The following is an 18468-nucleotide window of genomic DNA, read 5'->3' on the forward strand; positions in this document are numbered from 1 at the left end:
TCCACATATACAACTAATTTAAACAAATATTTGTGTCAGTTCAAAGGAGAAAGTGGTTTCTGCTGAAATGGAGAAGGTGTTTTTGGTTGACATTACGTCTGTTGGTTGGTTGCTGACCCACATTACTGTGGGTTAGCAACCTCAAGTTTTCCTGTTTTCTGACATTTAGATTCACACCTCTAAGTGTAAAAATAGAATGAGTGGGCTGAGAGATTAAAAAAGAGAGATAAAGAACTGGTTTGGAATATTGATATATGCAATGGCTTACACTAAAAAACTATCTAACATGAATCCAAGCAGCTAGTCCATTTGCAGTGTCCATAGCCCAGCGACACAATGAATCCACTTCAGAAACGTTGAAATAAAATGTAAAAAATCTCCGGTTTTATTTCTTGATTTCTTGGGTAACAATAGAGAATGTGAGCTGACTAATGATGCACTTAATTCAAAAGTAGCTGGCATATAGTAGTTAGCTTTTTCAGTACCAGGTAAGAAAACTGTTTGCTTCCACAGCTCTCAATATCTGAGTCACAAAAACGACACTTAAAGTATTGTAGCCAGAGTTGGCCTGCTCTGAAAGAGACAGTAGGGCAGCCGTGGTGTACTGGTTAGGGCTTCGGCTTGTAACCGGAGGGCTGCCGGTTCGATCCCCGACCAGTCCACCACGGCTGAAGTGCCCTTGAGCAAGGCACCTAACCCTTCACTGCTCCCCGAGCGCAGCTGGTTGGGCAGGCAGCTCACTGCTCTGGGTTGTGTGATTCACCTCACTGTGTGTTCACTGTGTGCTGTGTGTTCACTAATTCAGTTAAATTGGGTTAAATGCAGATAACTGATAATAACTGATAATCCTCACGGGATCAAAAAAGTATATAGTCTATTCTAGTACACTATTTTAACAATATGTGACCCTCCATAGCGAAAACAGTCACATTGTTAACATTGTTTTGATTATTATTAAGTTTTCACGAAAGGGCATAATCAACCTTCAAAACGATACCGTCCTACAGTATATCTAATGAATTGATTGTCATATTACTGAAATATAAACATTCAAAGGAGTTGAGTTCATCCTGTCATGCCAAGAGACAAACGGAGAAATCTGCCTCTGAAGTCGACTCAACACTAACAAATGCCTTTTAAGGTCGCAGCTACTTTAAAATTTACAATAGGCTATGTTATATTAACAACGACACAGCACGCATTACGTGACACGGATAGCTTGGTGGTCGTCAATGAGTGCATTTACCGTAAATTAGAGTAGAGCAGTAAAAATGAGACGCCTCTAACATTCTGCTGGAGTTGAGTTTCTCACCTCAAGAAACTCACGTTTTTAGACTAGAAAAGGTACGTTTTTCAGCTAAATGTATTCACGGCCGTACAGTGCCAGTACAATTTTAGCACAAGTAACATAAATGGTAATTCTGTCAACAATATTGCGTTATTAACGCGTTAACTCAAAACAATTTTAACAGCATTATTTTTTATCACGAGATTAACGCTCTTTCCGACCTGTGACAAGTTTTTTCATAAACTGCTGTGGCCACGTTAGAAAAACTACAGGACCCGGCTGTAAACCAGAAGCAAAACAGTAAGCGCGCCCCACAATGCCACTGTTTAGATGTCCAGCGGAAGTTAAAATGGACGCTGACAAACTAATGAATGGAAAGTTTAGTTTCAAAGGGGACATATTATGCAAAACTCACTTTTTGCGGGCCTTTGTGTTCATATTTAGGCCTCTACTGTTCTTATAAACACTCCAAGCGTGAAAAAACCCCATCCATCCGTTTTCTGTAGATCAGTAGAAAGACTTTGGTGTCAAGAATAGTATGCTGCTGTGAGCCATTTGAATTGCTCCCTTATTCTGATGTAATACTAAGGGAATTTGAATAGACCAACCCTAGCACCAGGGTCTAACATATGTGGTTGGATGCCGGCTCTGTTTGTAGTCATTTTCACCTGTGAGACGAGCAGCGCAATCAATACACACAGCCGGAGGCGTGGCCAGCCCAGAAACGGCTCAATTTGGGAGAGACCAATTCTAACCTCGTTTAAAAAGAGGTATAATATGTCCCCTTTAAAACATTGCCAGGGTCAGTTGATAAGAGCAAAGTTACCCATACACAAAATAAATATATTTTTATATATTTTTGGGTGTATGAAATATATGTTGAATATATTACGATATATTTGTCTTTCAGACAGCTTATAACAACATATTCTGAAATATATTTGAAATATATTGTGATATAAATTCACTTAAATTTGACATATATTTGCGATTTTTAACAGGTGAAATATATGTTTAATTGCATACCGCTGTACCCATACACAAAATAAATATATTGGGCATATATTCTCAAGATTGTATGTTAATATATGTCAGAATATATGTGTAAATATATTTCTAAATACATTTATAATATAAGTTGAAAACACATTCAAATATAGGGTGAAATATATTTTGAAATACATTTTTGAAATACATTTTTGAAATACATTTTTGAAATATAATTTGAAATACATTTTTGAAATATATTTTGAAATACATTTTTGAAATATATTTTTGAAATACATTTTGAAATATATTTCTACATACATGTAAATATAGGGTGAACATGTATTAAAATAAAGGGTGACATATATTTTAAAATACATTTAAATATAGGGTGAAATATATTTCTAAATACATTTAAATATAGGGTGAAATATATTAGCCTGAATGCCAGACCGAAGTTTATCCCCACCTACAGTACATCCTTTTTCTGCAGGGAACTTCGGTCTGGCACTTCTCCGTTCGGCTGCTACTATTCGAAATAGAGGTCTGTTCAGAACAATCAAATTGTCAGGGCGGGCTTTACGTGATGATTGACAGATGATCAGCAGTGACGTTCACGGCTGCATGCGTCCTCGTTCGACGATTTGGGTGTGAGACCGTGTTGGCTTAGGTTGATTTTGATTGCAATAGAAACGCTGTGGCTATGAATGCATATTTTTTTCATGCAGTTTGGCCTTTCGTTTAGCTTAGCTATGGAAACTGAGGTTTTATCACGGATTCACACAACTATTTCAGAACACTTGGACCAACGTGGATATGTGGGAAAACTTCAGTTTCACTTTCACCAAGTTAAAACAGCATGTTTGCGTGATGTTGTTCCCGTTTGTTTGAAATGTGTTTGCTTGTTGGGTTAACGACACACTTCCCCAGCTGTTCATTGCATGTTTGTACAGTTGAAGGAATTATTTTTAAAAACGAAGGAGGGGAAATGTTTTCCATATAGCCTACCCTGCTACATATTTCGTTGTCTTACATTTCGCTATCAGGTGTACAAGATAGATACTGACAGCGCAATAACTTGTTCTGTTTGGTTTGGTCTATCCAATGAGTGCAGAGCTATCCTTGCTTGGGGTTACAAGTCTGAATCCCTAACCAGTAGGCCACAGCAGTCTTACTGAATGTGTTGTGATGTGTGTACTGTATTGGGCCAGGCATACTGTCATCATTGACTGTATTGGGACTCTTTGTCTTCCTCTTCCTCCCCTTGCTCCTACCTGCCCCCCTCCTCTTCCTTGTATACCACCTCTAACACACACTTGCCCCATGCGTCTCTGGTTTATGTTCATTGAAACTCCTGTTTACTGTAAATTCTGCACTGACTTATATTGGTTGTCACATCATTAGACACAAGTGTTATACATTTTGAGTGGTAGTGTTCAAATGGGGACAACTGTGCTCTAATTGTGTTCACTTTCTGAGTTGTTTGGTTATCAATAATTAAGAAGTGCATTATAATGAACATGTGTTTAGAGTTTTGCAAAACAGGTTAATGAGTTTTGTAAAATGCACCTACTTAGGTGAAAGCAGTCTAAGGTTTTACAAAAACGGAGGTTAAATTCAATAAATGTACTCAGGCATTTCAGAATTTGATTCAGAGAATGAGGTTGTAATATAAAAAAATATATAAAATATATTGTAACATACTGTATATTTTGAAATATATATATTTACAATGTAGGGTGAAATATGTTTTAAAATATATGCAAACACACGGCATTTTTTTTTTTTTAAAGAAACGGCCAAGTATAGTTGTGTATACAAGGAATGTGGTTGAGGGTTGGGTTGGGTTGGGTTGAGGTCAGGACTCAGGTCAGGCAAGTCCCACATGTATTTGTGAGATGTGTTTTTTACCTTGAAATACAACACCTTATCCTGTGTATTAATGAATGATGCAAAATAGATTGCTGTCAGAGAACATATACACTATATTGCCAAAAGTATTTGGTCACCTGCCTTGACTCATATATGAATTTAAGTGACATCCCATTCTTAATCTATAGGGTTTAATATGATGTCGGTTCCACAAATATACATATAAAGAGAAAAAAGAACAACAATATAGGAACTTAAGTAAGTCAGTTTCCATACATACGGTAGGTGTCACAAAAATCACAGATTTTTAAGTGGATTAGTAGAACTACTAGGCATTGTCTGTATGTTGCTGCTCATTGACATATACTTGACATATATTTGACGAATATGTCAAATATAAGTTATATTTCACAATACATTCAGCAAGACTGCTGTGGCCTACTGGTTAGGGATTCAGACTTGTAACCAAAAGGTTGCCGGTTCAATCCTTGATCAAGCAAGGTAGCCCACTCTGTGGGTTAATGTGTGCTACTGTGTGCTACATCTCACTAATTCATGCAGAGACCAAATCCATTGTATGTGCAAGTATACTTGGCCATACACACTTATATTTAAAAAATAGAACATTTCACCATATTTTTAAACACATTTCAACATCTATTGTAATATATTTGGAAACATATTTTGCCATATATTTCAGAATATATTTAAATGTATTTAAAAAAATATTTCAGAAATATATTAAATGTATTTTCACCCTATATTTAAATGTATTTCAAAATATATTTCAGAAATATATCAAATGTATTTTCACCCTATATGTAAATGTATTTCAAAATATATTTCAGAAATATATAAAATGTATTTTCACCCTATATTTAAATGTATTTCAAAATATATTTCAGAAATATATAAAATGTATTTCAAAATATATTTCAGAAATATATAAAATGTATTTTCACCCTATATTTAAATGTATTTCAAAATACATTTCAGAAATATATTTCAAAATATATTCTGACATATATTAACATACAATCTTGAAAATATATGGCCAATATATTTATTTTGTGTATGGGTATCTGCATGTACTGTCGATGTGAACTGAGTTACCATTGTAGCACGACTAGTTATCATTAGCCGCATTGAGAATTTGCACGAAACTGAGAAGTCAAAGGTAGAGCAGGCGTTGGGGCAGACAAATAGGCCTACAGTTGCGCTAACGGGAGATTAGCCCACTGGACTCAGTAATGAGAACTATCTCGGGGTAACGTTAATATGTGTGTGTCTGTGTGCGACATACCTCTGGCTCTTCTCTCCCCTTCCTACTAGTGTAACTTTAGGCTAACGTTAACTGTCTTGTGCCTGCGTGCGTGCGTGCGTGCATGTGTGTGTCTTTTGGATCAATATCAAGGGAGATATGAGTTTGAATGATTTTGACTTGATGTATCTCCCTCAATTTAAGTCACAGGGAAGTGGCGGCGCTAGAGATTTGTTTTCTGGCACATGTAATATAATGTAATCAGTGACGTGCGGTCAGGGTAGGCAGGGTAGGCAGTGCCTACCCTGAGTAAATTTCATTTTAAAAAGAAGGACGACACGTATTTTTAAAAAATATTATTAAAAGCTCACACTGAAGTCACAAACAATACAATTAGAATGCAATTTCAATTCTAAAAAGTAAATTTACGTCTTATTTAAGATCAAAAACTCAAACGTGAAGGCTTACGCAAACAGCGATTCACAACACTGAACTACGCAGCAAAGCAAACATGCCTGGTTACCGTGGGAACGCCCAAGCAAGCAGTCCCAAAGCTTGCTTTGATTCCAAAGGCCAGGGTAGGCTTGTAAGGTCTCTGCCTATCCTCACCATTCATTTCAATGCTGCGAATTTCGGAGGTTGCGCATGCGTATTACATGATTCATGCGAAAGTTTATGGGGAGAATAAGCATGCTTATTCCCGCCAAGCGCTGCCTTTAGAACGCAGATAAGCCAATGGCAGTCCGGCCTCAACGGGACTCGGGACATTAGCTCGGACAACTCCAGATATGAAACAGCAGGGAGGAGGTAGCCTACAGCTACAAATTAATGGTGGATTTATGTAGTTTAGCTAATTAAAAACCCAGACGGATAACCATGGTCAACCAAGTACACCGAGAGGCTAGAAAACGAGGTTATATTTCATCAACAGTAGGCTAGCCTATAAGATGTCTCACGTTTGCAGCAGGTCTACTAAAGAAGCCAACAACGCACCAGGTATTCACTAGACTAGCATGTCACGGGCAGAAAAAAAAGTTTGGGTCTCAGTTAAAACGATTTCCCCCCTCTTAATCCCCCATACATACCAGTAGGTCTAGTGAGGGAAATTAGCTTAGGCTATTTGTTATTAAAATATGATGAGGAGGACCCCAACGAATTTTCTCCCTTATTTCCTTCTCAAACTACGTTGAAACTGCATCTTTAACAGTCCAATTTTCAAAATTTCCCCCGGACCCCCGTAGGGTAAAAAAAAAAAAGTTTTTTAAAAATGCACACCTAGTGACGCCTCTGAATCTGTAAAATGACTAAGTAGTAGCAGTATTACCATGAAAATATAGTAATGTTTGCGAGTGTATGGATGAAATTTACACATGTGAATGGCCACTGCCTACCCTGCCACAGACCTCACCGCACGCCACTGAATGTAATATAATGTCAATGCAGTCTGGGAGGAACAAAAATACCTCAACACAGTGAGCAGCAACCCTCCTCTGAGGACTAAGCTAAGTATGTATTTTGTAAGTTAATGTCAAATATACAGTAGGTTGATGAAAGAACTGTAGGCTCAAATTCAAAATATACTTAGGCCTGCACATGATTTTAAAAACAGTACCATTCGTTGGTGGTTGCTGCTCTTTGGAATAGGGGAAGCTCTGATAAAAACTGTCAGTTATTAGATAAAATATCAGGGTGCTATATTGTTCTTTGAGGGCAAAAAATCCCAAAATCCCATAATATAACAGTACACCTTACATTTCTGAGACATGGAACCTGGCTTGGTTTCATTATACCAGTTCACTTTGGGGGAAGTTTAATCTGTCCGTTGTCTGAATCTTTTTCTGATGAGAAGACTGAAACTGGTAGAATATTTGATTTATTTCAGTTGGTGAATGGGTAAGCTTCCCTACCAAGATAGCATCTTCATAGTATAACATGTGAAGAACTGATGGTGATTGCCCTTGACTTCATCTGCATTCCATGAATCGCCCATACAGACGTTCAGACATCTACTGTAAATCGGGGCATCTCTGAGCCATTTTGTCAAAGTGTCACCACAAGGGGGCGTTACAGTATAACAGGGCTTGTGAGCTCTCATGGCCATGTACTGCACCCCGGAGAAATCCTTTCATGGGATTTCAAATAAAGATTTCAGGTTCATATTTGCTTATAAAGACAAACAAATAAAACAAAATAACAATTTATACAGGAACACAGACCAATGGCATTCGTGAAAAGAGAAAATATCTTCATAGTCTACCCCCAGTAACATTCTCTTTCTCTCTCTTTAAGGGCATACCGTACCCGAGTATGGACAATGCTTTCCATTGTATGTCTCCTTTAAAGGGTTTTGCAGGAACAGTAATATATCATCTGCATACAGGCTGATTTTATTATGCATTTTTTCGGTCCTGATGCCTATGATGTGCATATTTTGGCGTATGGCTAAAGGTTCAATGAAAATAGTGAATGACAGTGGGCATCCTTGTCTCTGCGTAAAGTGAGGCTTTGTGAGAATAGTCCATTGGTGGTGATGGTGGCTGATGATGAGGTGTATTAGCTTGGCCCAATTATTGAATGAGTCCCCAAAGCCAAACCATTCTTCTTTTATTTATATTAAATTATCTCTGTATTCCTTGAGGCTGAATATTTGATTTACTTACAGTTGGTGAATGGGTACATTGTACAAAATAACAATGCATCTTACTGCAATAACACAAGTATACATAACTTCCCCTTCGCTAACTTAGAGTGCTTACTACAGAAATAAAAGTAACATGCCAAACTTTGGTGGGAATCCAACTTTGATAACCACAAAGGCCTCCAGTAACCATGTCTTTGATTGACAGGACAGAGTGGGTGGACCCTTCCAGCCAAGAATTCGGAATCACCTGATGGGTGAGAATCCAACTGAGCAGACCGTCAGATTCACTGTGTTGCTGAAAGATATCCCCACCCTTTCACCCACCCACACACACACACACACACACACTCACCATCCAACCGTACTCTGGCGCAGTACAAGTGAACCGTGGCCAGTGTGAGTACGCCCTGAGTATCAGTTCAGGAACTATTACAGTTTGTAAAGGTCAAGGTAGTGCATCATCCCCTGGGAGATCTGCCAGCAGGTGGAACATATAACGATGGGTGCCTCTCATTTGGGCTTTTATACGTCCTCCCTCGCTCCTCGGGCCTCAATCCTCACTGATCTATATAAAGAATGATGGGGCGAAAACAATGGGATAGTCTATCCAGTGTTAGTAGATCAGTGGAAACGCCCCTCGAGGATCGAGGAGGCATGTTGAGAAGCACCTAATGTGTACAGGAACACATACCAATGACAATTCAGAAAAGAAAATACCCCCACCCTTATCCACAAGAGTAGCCTACAAGAACATGACCAAATATGACACATAAGACCAGACCTGTACTTTGAGGACTTTTTTCTCTCCATATTGTAAAGCATATTACAGTTTTTTCAGCAGTTTACTACATGCAAAGTCTTTGCATTTCACAAAAAAAAATAAACATGTCCCTCAACCACTAATTTTAAGCCTTTGAGTCTGTTTTCAATTTCATGGCACACTTTTTGCAAAACAGTGTCTCTTCTTCTTCTCTTCCTCAGTGCTAGATTGCCTTCAGTTTATGTTGTTGGCAACGGGTGCCTCTCATATGGTGTTTTATACACCCTCCCTTCCTTCCTCAATCCTTGTCCTCACTGATCTAGATTAAGAATGATGGAGCAGCTACAACGGTATTGTCTATCCAGTGTTAGTTATAGATCAGTGGGAACGCCCCTCGAGGATCGAGCATCAAGGATAGAGGGGAGATGTTGAGAGGCACCCATGGGCTCACTTGTTGAACAGTGTTTAGGACTAACTGTTCAGTTTACAGCTATGCACTTAAGTGTCTTTACACCCTATAGTTGTATTTGATCGATTGGTTCATGGGTGTATTGATATTGAAAAGAGGAGACAATATGAGATTTCTAAAGTAGAGAAATGTGTTAAATGTTTTTTTGTAATTCCATGTGAGTAATGTTTTGCAAACTGTATGAGGGCAATGTGCTTATAACAAATCTGGGCTGATGTTTTGCCACTTAAGTGTGGTTTTGCTAACTGTGTAATACTTTTGATTTGAATGATTAAGCAACCTGAAACAAAAAAAAACTATAAATAACCATACAGGCTTCCAGTAACCCTTTCAGCAAGGAATTCAGAATCACCTGACCATGTGTATCACTGCTGGGAACGTATGCAATATCAGTCCAAGTCACATGGCAACATGATTCCATAGAATCAAACACATTGTGAAAGCCGTCACTGCAATTTCCAGTCATTAGAAGCTTACTGTGTCACATGATCAGAAACAGACAGCCCAAAGCCATCGATATCTCAAAGTTGCAACAGCCGTTGACTTCCATGTTAAAGTCAGATTAGAGCGGTCACGTGGTTAGTGGGTAGCCTCAGTAGTTCCCTTGGTCCCTGGTTTACTACGGGATTGACAGCAGCGATCGCATTAATATTTACGTTAAGTACTCAATGAAAATGACTATAAACTGCATTTCCACATTCATAGATTACTCAATAAAAATGCATTATTATGCACACGACCATACTGTAAGTCATGTAGAAAAGTCTTATTATAACACCTGAGATATTCATTCATTCTCCCATTGAGTAGTTCCTTTCAACGACTATGACATACCGAATGTGCCGCCATTGTTTGTACACGGGAGTCAATGGTAGTGTCGCAACTTTGAGATATCGATGGCTTTGAGACAGCCATATTAAAGTAAATACAGCAGTCATATGACTAAATACTATCTGCCATTGCATCCTCATGACCGCCTCAGAGCTGCCAGGAATGGAGTACGGAAAGGAGGGAAGAAAGGTAGAAAGGCTTAGTCATCTAGTCACCAGCTCAGGGGTTGGTATTCCCCACAAGAATTCATATCTCACAGCTGGGAAATGAACCAGTCGTGATGAGCTCTGCTGGAGAGAATACACTTTCTCGCTTGTGCCAAATACAATGTCATCACTTCCCCTGCTAACTTGCACTGTTGGAATGGGGAAGATCCCACCGGTTCCCCTCTGTTCAACGTCCGGTAGCAGAACTAGAAACAGAAAGGAAAGCTATCAACGAACAAACTACCCATCAATGACCAGCAGGAGCCACTCCTCGTGGCCAGAGGCATCCTTTCTGGAGTGTAGCCAGGGACGGGAAGATGGTTATTGATGTAATCCACAAGCTTACCCGAGCTTAATTACCAGAGGAGGCCATGACTCTGGGACACACACTCAGGATTGATCAAGCCTGATGATATGTCCCAGTCATCATCCACAGGTGGTCAACAGCACCACACCCCCCACCCCCACTCCCCCCATCCCCCTTCAGCCGGATAAAGGGACCAAGCAAAGACGGTTCATTGGGATTGTAACAGCCAGTAAGACATACAAATATATCGCAATGGATGTATTGCGCAACCACGGCTCAACGGGAAGCTCAAACACGAAAGGGAACAAAAATGGTGCCCCCCATGTTGTGGTGTGGATTAAAGTGAATATGGTTACAGCCTAAACCTAATATATTAGGTTGCAGTCATGTAAACATGACAGTTAGCATTCATAAAGAGGACTCCACACACACATACACGAGCACGCACGCACGCACGCACGCACGCACGCACACACACACACACACACACACACACGCACACGTACACAAACACACACACACACACACACACACACACACACACGCACACGCATACGTACACAAACACACACACACACACACACACACACACACACACACACACACACACACACACACACACACCATATTTTTCTTAATATAATAATCATAATTTGTAAAGGTCACCACCATTTATTTACATTATGCTGCCGGCCTTTATACTTATTAACATTATGTTGTTTTTAATGTTATTTTCACAATGACTGTTACAAAAAAATATCAAGCAGGAAAGATACATTTATTTCATTATGTGAAAAAATAATAATATGATGATTGGAAAGCATGCAATCAATGTGATAAAAAACAAACACGGTTAGACAGGTTAAAGTAAATCTATTACAGCAGAAATAAACCTATATAATAATATAATAGCCTATATGCTGTATATAAGGCTACAGCCAAAATCGAATGTATTAGGTTACAGTCTAATAATCAGCATTCATTCTTGGTGTCCCATATGAGGAACTGATGAGGAACCTAATTTGCATTCCAAGAAATCACCCGTACACAGACAGACGACTCAATTAGGGGCCCAGGGGGGCGCTTCAGTGTAACAGGGTTTGGGAGCTCTCATGGCCATGCACTGCACCACGAAGAAATCCTTTCACAGGATTTCAAATCCAGTTCTCCAACACTGGGATTCGGATTCAGATTTGGTCAGTTATATAAACACAAACAAATTGACAGTGGATACAGGAACACAGACCGATTACAACTCTGAAAAGAAGATAATTTCATAACCTGTACCCGCAGAAACAGTACTATGACTATACCCCCCCCCAACACACACACACACACACACACACACGCACAATGCCTCTCTGTCTCTCTTTATCTCTTTCTAAGGAATCTTTTGCACAGGTGAACTAGATGAATCATCCACAGGGAAATCCATACTGAAACTCCTAGTTGGGCAATGGCTCTCTCTGTCTACCCAGATTCAGCTTACAGCTTTTAATTGCTTATCAAAACACACAATTAACACACAACCACACAAGTACCAGAATTCCCCAGAACCTTTTGCACAATTAAACACTTCCACCAAAAGTATACAATTATTTATCAAAACTCTGTTTTGTTGTAGTATCACAAACACATCCATCAGTATGAACCCAACCCCCGCCCACCCCCACACCTCTACGCGCCTCCCCACACAACACGTAATCATTTTGATTTGAGTGTTGCAGCGGAAAAAAAAAAAAATGTAATAACCACATGCACAGGCGTCCAGTAACCACCATCAGATTCACTATGCTGTGGCCCCTAAAACTTCCCTGTCACTGCTGGGAACATACGCTATCAGCCTAGCAACTTACAGTACATGGCAGCGTGAGAGCCATCACTACAATTTCCAGTAGAAGCTTACTGTGTCACCTGACATAGCCAGCCACAGAGTAAATGCTGCAGAGTGACAGTAAATACGATCTTGCATTCTCATGACTGATTCAGTGGTCAGTAGACAGTCTGTATATGGCACCTGCTGTGGTGCACTCGTCATGACACAAGTCTGTGTCTTTCGTTTCAGCCCAACCACACACAGCTCCAGTCATCTAATGTTCCTCTAACCAGTTCAAAGCTGGCACTTCCCAGCAACACATCACATCTGCCATCCGGGAAATGAACCAGTCAGATGAGCTCTTCTAGGACCCCAGAGTTCCGCATCTCTCATCTCTCATCTTATGATTTCTACTAGGACTCCAGAGTTCCGCACCGGTCATCTCTCATCTTATGATTTCTACTAGGACCCCAGAGTTCCGCATCTCTCATCTCTCATCTTATGAGTTCTACTAGGACTCCAGAGTTCCGCACCTCTCATCTCTCATCTTATGAGTTCTACTAGGACTCCAGAGTTCCGCACCTCTCATCTCTCATCTTATGAGTTCTACTAGGACTCCAGAGTTCCGCACCTCTCATCTCTCATCTTATGAGTTCTACTAGGACCCCAGAGTTCCGCACCTCTGTTCTGAACCCCTCATTCCACTGAGACAGGGATAGCCTAATATTTAGCAGCCAGCAAGTAGCAAGACAATAATATACCAGGTTATAACAGTATAGTATAGGGTTATAATAATATAGTGTAGTGTAATATATATTGTATCATATAGTATTGCGTCATATGGTATATTATTGTATCTTATCGTTTTGTTTTATCTTTTAGTTTTGTATAGTGTATTTAATGAGTCAATACTCTGCATTGATAGACTTTGTAAACCCAGCCCGATCTGCCGGCAACTGGATTTCGCCCTGCAGCTCAGGCTGGAAACCAGCATATTTATCTCTCCTGCTTCCTGTCCAGTTTTGTTGGAAGCAATGACAAACTGGCTGATCCACCGGCAAAACACCCAGATCGTTGGTCTGATTAGTTGAAGGACTATACAAATGTCATCTGAACTATGCCCATAGATCATGCTTCTTGTGCAGTAGAAATACAGTGCAGACTCCCCAGACTAATGTTCAGTCTCAAAAGATTGAGCTTGGTCTGGTGATAGCCAGGCCACTGCATTGACGCATATTAATGCAGAAGTTGGAGTTCTTGAGAAACACAAGAGAACAGGAACTGAGGAGAAGAACGTAGTGTTTATGAAACTGTCCAACTTCTATATTCCCGGTTACACTTAAGGTGGAGAGACATAGACGTATTAAAAACAATAATCAGGAATTACCACTTATTTAGGTATGCTTTCATAGTACATTTGAGTATGTTCATAATTAGTGTTTATAGTGTTGATGGTCAGGTGAAGGCCAGATTAACCTGCCATTCCCTTTAGCTGCCCAAGCTACAGTACAGTATGCACTGTGCAGTTCCGTAGTCCAGGCAGAAACCACCTCAGAAATGCATTAAACGCTTTCACAGCTCAACGGTGCCAACTTTATTGCAGAAGGATACCAGCTGGCAGAATGGGGCAAATGTGTTTTTGGTGTTTACAAAGTTTTCATAGAGCTTTTGGGTTATTAGCTTTAAGCTGTGTTATATTATTATTATTATTATTATTATTAATATTATTATTATCATCATTATTATTATCATTTTTATTCTTACTTGCAACTTGCTGATTTGTAATTGTATTTGCAAAAGAGATGTGAAAGGTTGAGATTCTTGGAACTTGAGAGGGACATGGTGTGCTTGAGTAGGTGACAGATTGGCATGCTCATTGATAGTTGCGTGCGGTCTCAATCTCAGTTTCACTCGTACACTCTCTCTCTCTTCTGTTTTGACAAACAGTTCAAGACACATCAAAATGATGCATTCAATTCAGGATCTTAGTCGAGGGGCTTTTTGAACGGCACTGATATCAGATTCTGAAAGCCCTTCCACTAAGCAGCAGGGAATAGATTTTTTTTCAAATAAATGTCTCGTTCTCGGAAGTTGCTTTTATACCATCCCTTTCTCATCTATAACCCCCCCCCCCCCCATACACACCCACACACCCATACACACACACATGCACTCCATGGCATTCAGTTAGACAGTTTGACTTTACCAATGACTGCAAAAAGTATGGACTGCTGGTGATTGACAGCCTGGGCTTGGAAGACCAACTTGCATACCTGCAAGGCACACTCCCCATGAAATGCACAGCCGAAGTTATTTGCTGACAATGCTTTTATTCACACCTTAGGATTGTCATGTTTTTTTGTTGGGAAATAGCACCATCTACAGGAGTGGTTGTTTTTGGTTAAACACGTGTATACTGTAGCAGCAACAGCACATACTGTAGAAGTGAGTCATACTCACAGAGATCCAGATCTCTCAAAGCACCAACAACCAACAAACTGTCAATTAACAAAGATGTGTCACACTGAATGTCCTAATAACTTACTATGTTATTAGATATGGCCCATATGTTCTGACCTTATGGAAAGGGGTATGCAAATCTATACTACCCCAAGTCAACACTGCAGATACTGCACAATGCATAGTCGACGATGCTCCCTGACAAAGTACGTCTTAATTTATACCTATATACAAATCGCAGTGCCTTAGGGGTGGTGCCGTGCTGTCCATACACTTTACAGTCATTGGTATACAAATCACATAGCTGTGTCCGGCACACCACCCATGGACTGACTTCTCCTCCTCAGCTGTGACCGGTCATCAGTGGAGTGTCACTCTGCGGTTCCTTGTCATTAGCTGTGTTGTTAGCGGTGCCGTTCGCGGTGCTGTTTACTGTGCCGTTCGTTGTGGCGTCAGCTGTGCCGTCAGCGGTGCCGTTCGCGGTGCCATTCGCGGTGCCGTTTGCTGTGCCGTTTACTGTGCCATTCGCTGTGGCATCAGCTGTGCCGTCAGCGGTAACATGATCAAGTTCCCCTGCATCTCCATCATATTTCACTTCAGTATCTGTAGGAAGATAATGATGTGTGGATTACGGTGCTGATTGATGTTCATTGTGAAGGAATGAAACAGAATTATGGCTAAATGATGGAATGCAAAAGTCTGCAGAAATCGTACCTCTGCGGTCCCTTCGTCCAGTCCATCCTTGAAGAACTAAGTAGAAGAAAAACACTCCAAATTATTTTGGATATCACATTTTGTAGAACATGCTAGATAATGTAAATGATGTTTTTATCAGCTAAAGTGATCACAGGTACTGCGCTCCTCTCTACCTCAAATGGCTGCTTTAATGTATGACACATGGGATTCTGAGACACTGCACAATCATTTGGGAAACATTAGTCAGCTGTGGGTTTTTAAGTGACAGTACTAATTAACAGCAACTTGTCTATAGAAAAAGAGGAGATATACTGTAAACCCTCACCTTTGTAGAGAACCACTGCCCCACAGGCAAGAAGAGCCACTATCAGCAGTCCTGTAGCCCAGCCTGGGAAGGACTGAGAGTCTGGAGCTGTAGACTCTGTATCAGACATAATGAGGGAGAAAGCATAAGATTCTCAAATGAATTATACAAAATCACTGTTGTCATGTTAAATTAGCAACTGAGATACAACCTACTTGGTCAGAAAGAGAGAGTAAAAATCTATGAATGAATGAATGATCTAAGAGTGGAATAATGAATGAATGAATGAATGAATGAACAAAAGAATAGACAGACGATCCACAGCTACTGTAAGAAAATGACATCACTGCCATATCTCACCAACATCAGGCTTCGGCAGCACCATTAGTGTGATGCAGCTGACTTTCTTCGGCACCGCCTTGTCCTTGGACCAAAGGCAGCAGATGGTGGTCTGGTTGTCCGCCTCTGTTACGTTCCTCAGCTCCAAACTCAGGTTTCCAGTCATCACTTGATTGAGGTCCAGAGTGGTTCGGTTCTGATACTGAGGAGCCTGGCGTTGAAGCTCCTCCACACCCATATTGATGAAGTGGAGCAGCAAAATGCCCTCTTCCCTGTCTGCATCTGTTTGCCAGTAGACCCGAGTGACCCCCAGAGGTGGGGGTGGAGGGGGGATGGTGAAAGGCAGCAGCACTGACTGGCCCACAGTGACGTTCAGCTGGGAGGCCATGCTGAGAGGGAGTGCTGCTGATGAGAACAGGAAATCAAAGGTCAGACCAGATCAAAGAAAATGAGTTAATTTATTATGTATTAATTTATTTTGCTTAGTTTTTCATTTTTTCTTTCTTTCTTTCTTTCTGTAACAATTACCATACCAACCAACCATACCATACCATACCAACAATTACCAATAATTGCCAGTATTGTTGTGTGGCAATAAATTGTATTTGATGTTAATGAATACGGATTAGAGTCCTGCTGTTTGTTATGACACACACATACAGTACACAAACACACAGCAGGGAGAGAAAAAAGGAGAGAGACCACACACACATACACACACACATACATACAAATGTGCATTGTGTGTTTGTATATTGATGTATGTGTTTGTGAGAGTGTGAGTGTGTCATAATAAGCAACCGTCTGTGAGGCGTGTGAGTGTATGTGTATAAATGAACAAAGTTTAATCGCGCACATCCATATCATTCGGGTGCAGGATAAAAATATACAGTTTAAAGAAAGGTGAAGATCTGCACACCAGCAAGCCCTTACAGCCCTTCCTCAGTAAGAATTTGTGACATAAGAAACAGTGCTGCAAAACCAGAGACTGAGCTGTCTGCTGTTGACTCACTCATGCTGTTACATCCATACCAGATAAACTGTTGAGTCATTTGTGTGTGTGTGTGTGTGTGTGTGTGTGTGTGTGTGTGTGTGTGTGTGTGTGTGCCTGTGCATGAGAGACATAGGGAGACATAATAGCATGATATTGAGTATTGCAAAGCTTAGGGTTAAAACAGACAGTACCATCCATATACCATCTGATCTCTATCTCTCTCACTATCCTATTCATGGGTTTCATCAGGTCCCTTTCCACTGGTGTATAAAATCAAGCACCTAGATTATGAATACAAACTGCAAGGTGCTTTATTAACACACCCGTGATGAAACCCATGAATAGTCAAGGGAAAGGCCTGGCAGAGGAAAGTCATTCAATTCAAACCGAAACTTTTTCACGCAGACATTTTATACCAGTAGTTAACAATCTCGAAACCCTTTCATCTCAGACACGAGCGTGCAAGTCATATTGCATTACTTGGAATTCCTCTAAATACTCCGCCTCCTCCACATGACTTCATGTCTTACCCACGCAGTAAGTGATGTGAAAGTAGAAGCGTACTAACCCCTGAGAACACATGGGGTGCCTCTCATTTGGGCTTTTATACGTCCTCCCTCACTCCTCGGGCCTCGATCCTCACTGATCTACATAAAGAATGATGGGGCGGCAACAATGGGATAGTCTATCCAGTGTTAGTTGTAGATCAGTGGGAATGCCCTTCGAGGATCGAGGATCGAGGATCGAGGAGGCATGTTGAGAAGCACCCATGGTGTGCACACATGGAGAACACACATACACAAACACACACAAATAAAACACCAAATCAAATCATAATGATGCAGAGCCACACAGAGGCCAACATCTATGTAGCTGAGGGTTTATTATATACAGATTCCCTCTACCAGTATAAAAGTCGCTCACTCAAAGCTCAGTCACCGGGATCAAAGATTTTCAGCAAAACTCCACTGTGGTTACGTTTACTAGCCATTAAGAATTAATTTGCAAACTCACGCAGAACAATATCATGCACATAGCCGTCATGCAGTTGCTAGAACAGTGCTTCAGCCATTCATAGGCTGCACTGACAGAGTATTGAAACGTTGTGAAATACATACGTAATGTCTATACTGCCTATACTGTTGCCATAGCTGAAATTATTTATGATAGATTTTAGGCCCACACAGCCGGGTCTAGCTCTGCTTTGGTCATGGTCTTGACTTATCTCCTTCTGCTT

General features: G+C 40.4%; 1 protein-coding gene across 4 annotated transcripts in view; it reads right to left on the reverse strand.

Annotated features, from left to right (window-relative positions):
• Window positions 1-14590: 14590 nt before the first annotated feature.
• LOC134077872 (uncharacterized) overlaps window positions 14591-18468 on the reverse strand; it is a 20010-nt gene continuing 16132 nt past the window's right edge. For 3 of the 4 annotated variants that reach the window (XM_062533511.1, XM_062533514.1, XM_062533513.1), the window contains 4 exons: window positions 16259-16639; window positions 15920-16015; window positions 15613-15648; window positions 14591-15501 (listed from right to left, as the gene is read on the reverse strand). In XM_062533511.1, the coding sequence (XP_062389495.1) occupies window positions 15242-15501; window positions 15613-15648; window positions 15920-16015; window positions 16259-16639 (773 nt within the window). In that variant the 3' untranslated portion in view covers window positions 14591-15241. Of the gene's footprint in view, window positions 15502-15612; window positions 15649-15919; window positions 16016-16258; window positions 16643-18468 lie in introns of all 4 variants that reach the window. The other variant, XM_062533512.1, reaches the window with a different exon arrangement.

Source organism: Sardina pilchardus, chromosome 4, assembly GCF_963854185.1.
Source record: "Sardina pilchardus chromosome 4, fSarPil1.1, whole genome shotgun sequence".
Taxonomy (NCBI): Eukaryota; Metazoa; Chordata; class Actinopteri; order Clupeiformes; family Clupeidae; genus Sardina; species Sardina pilchardus.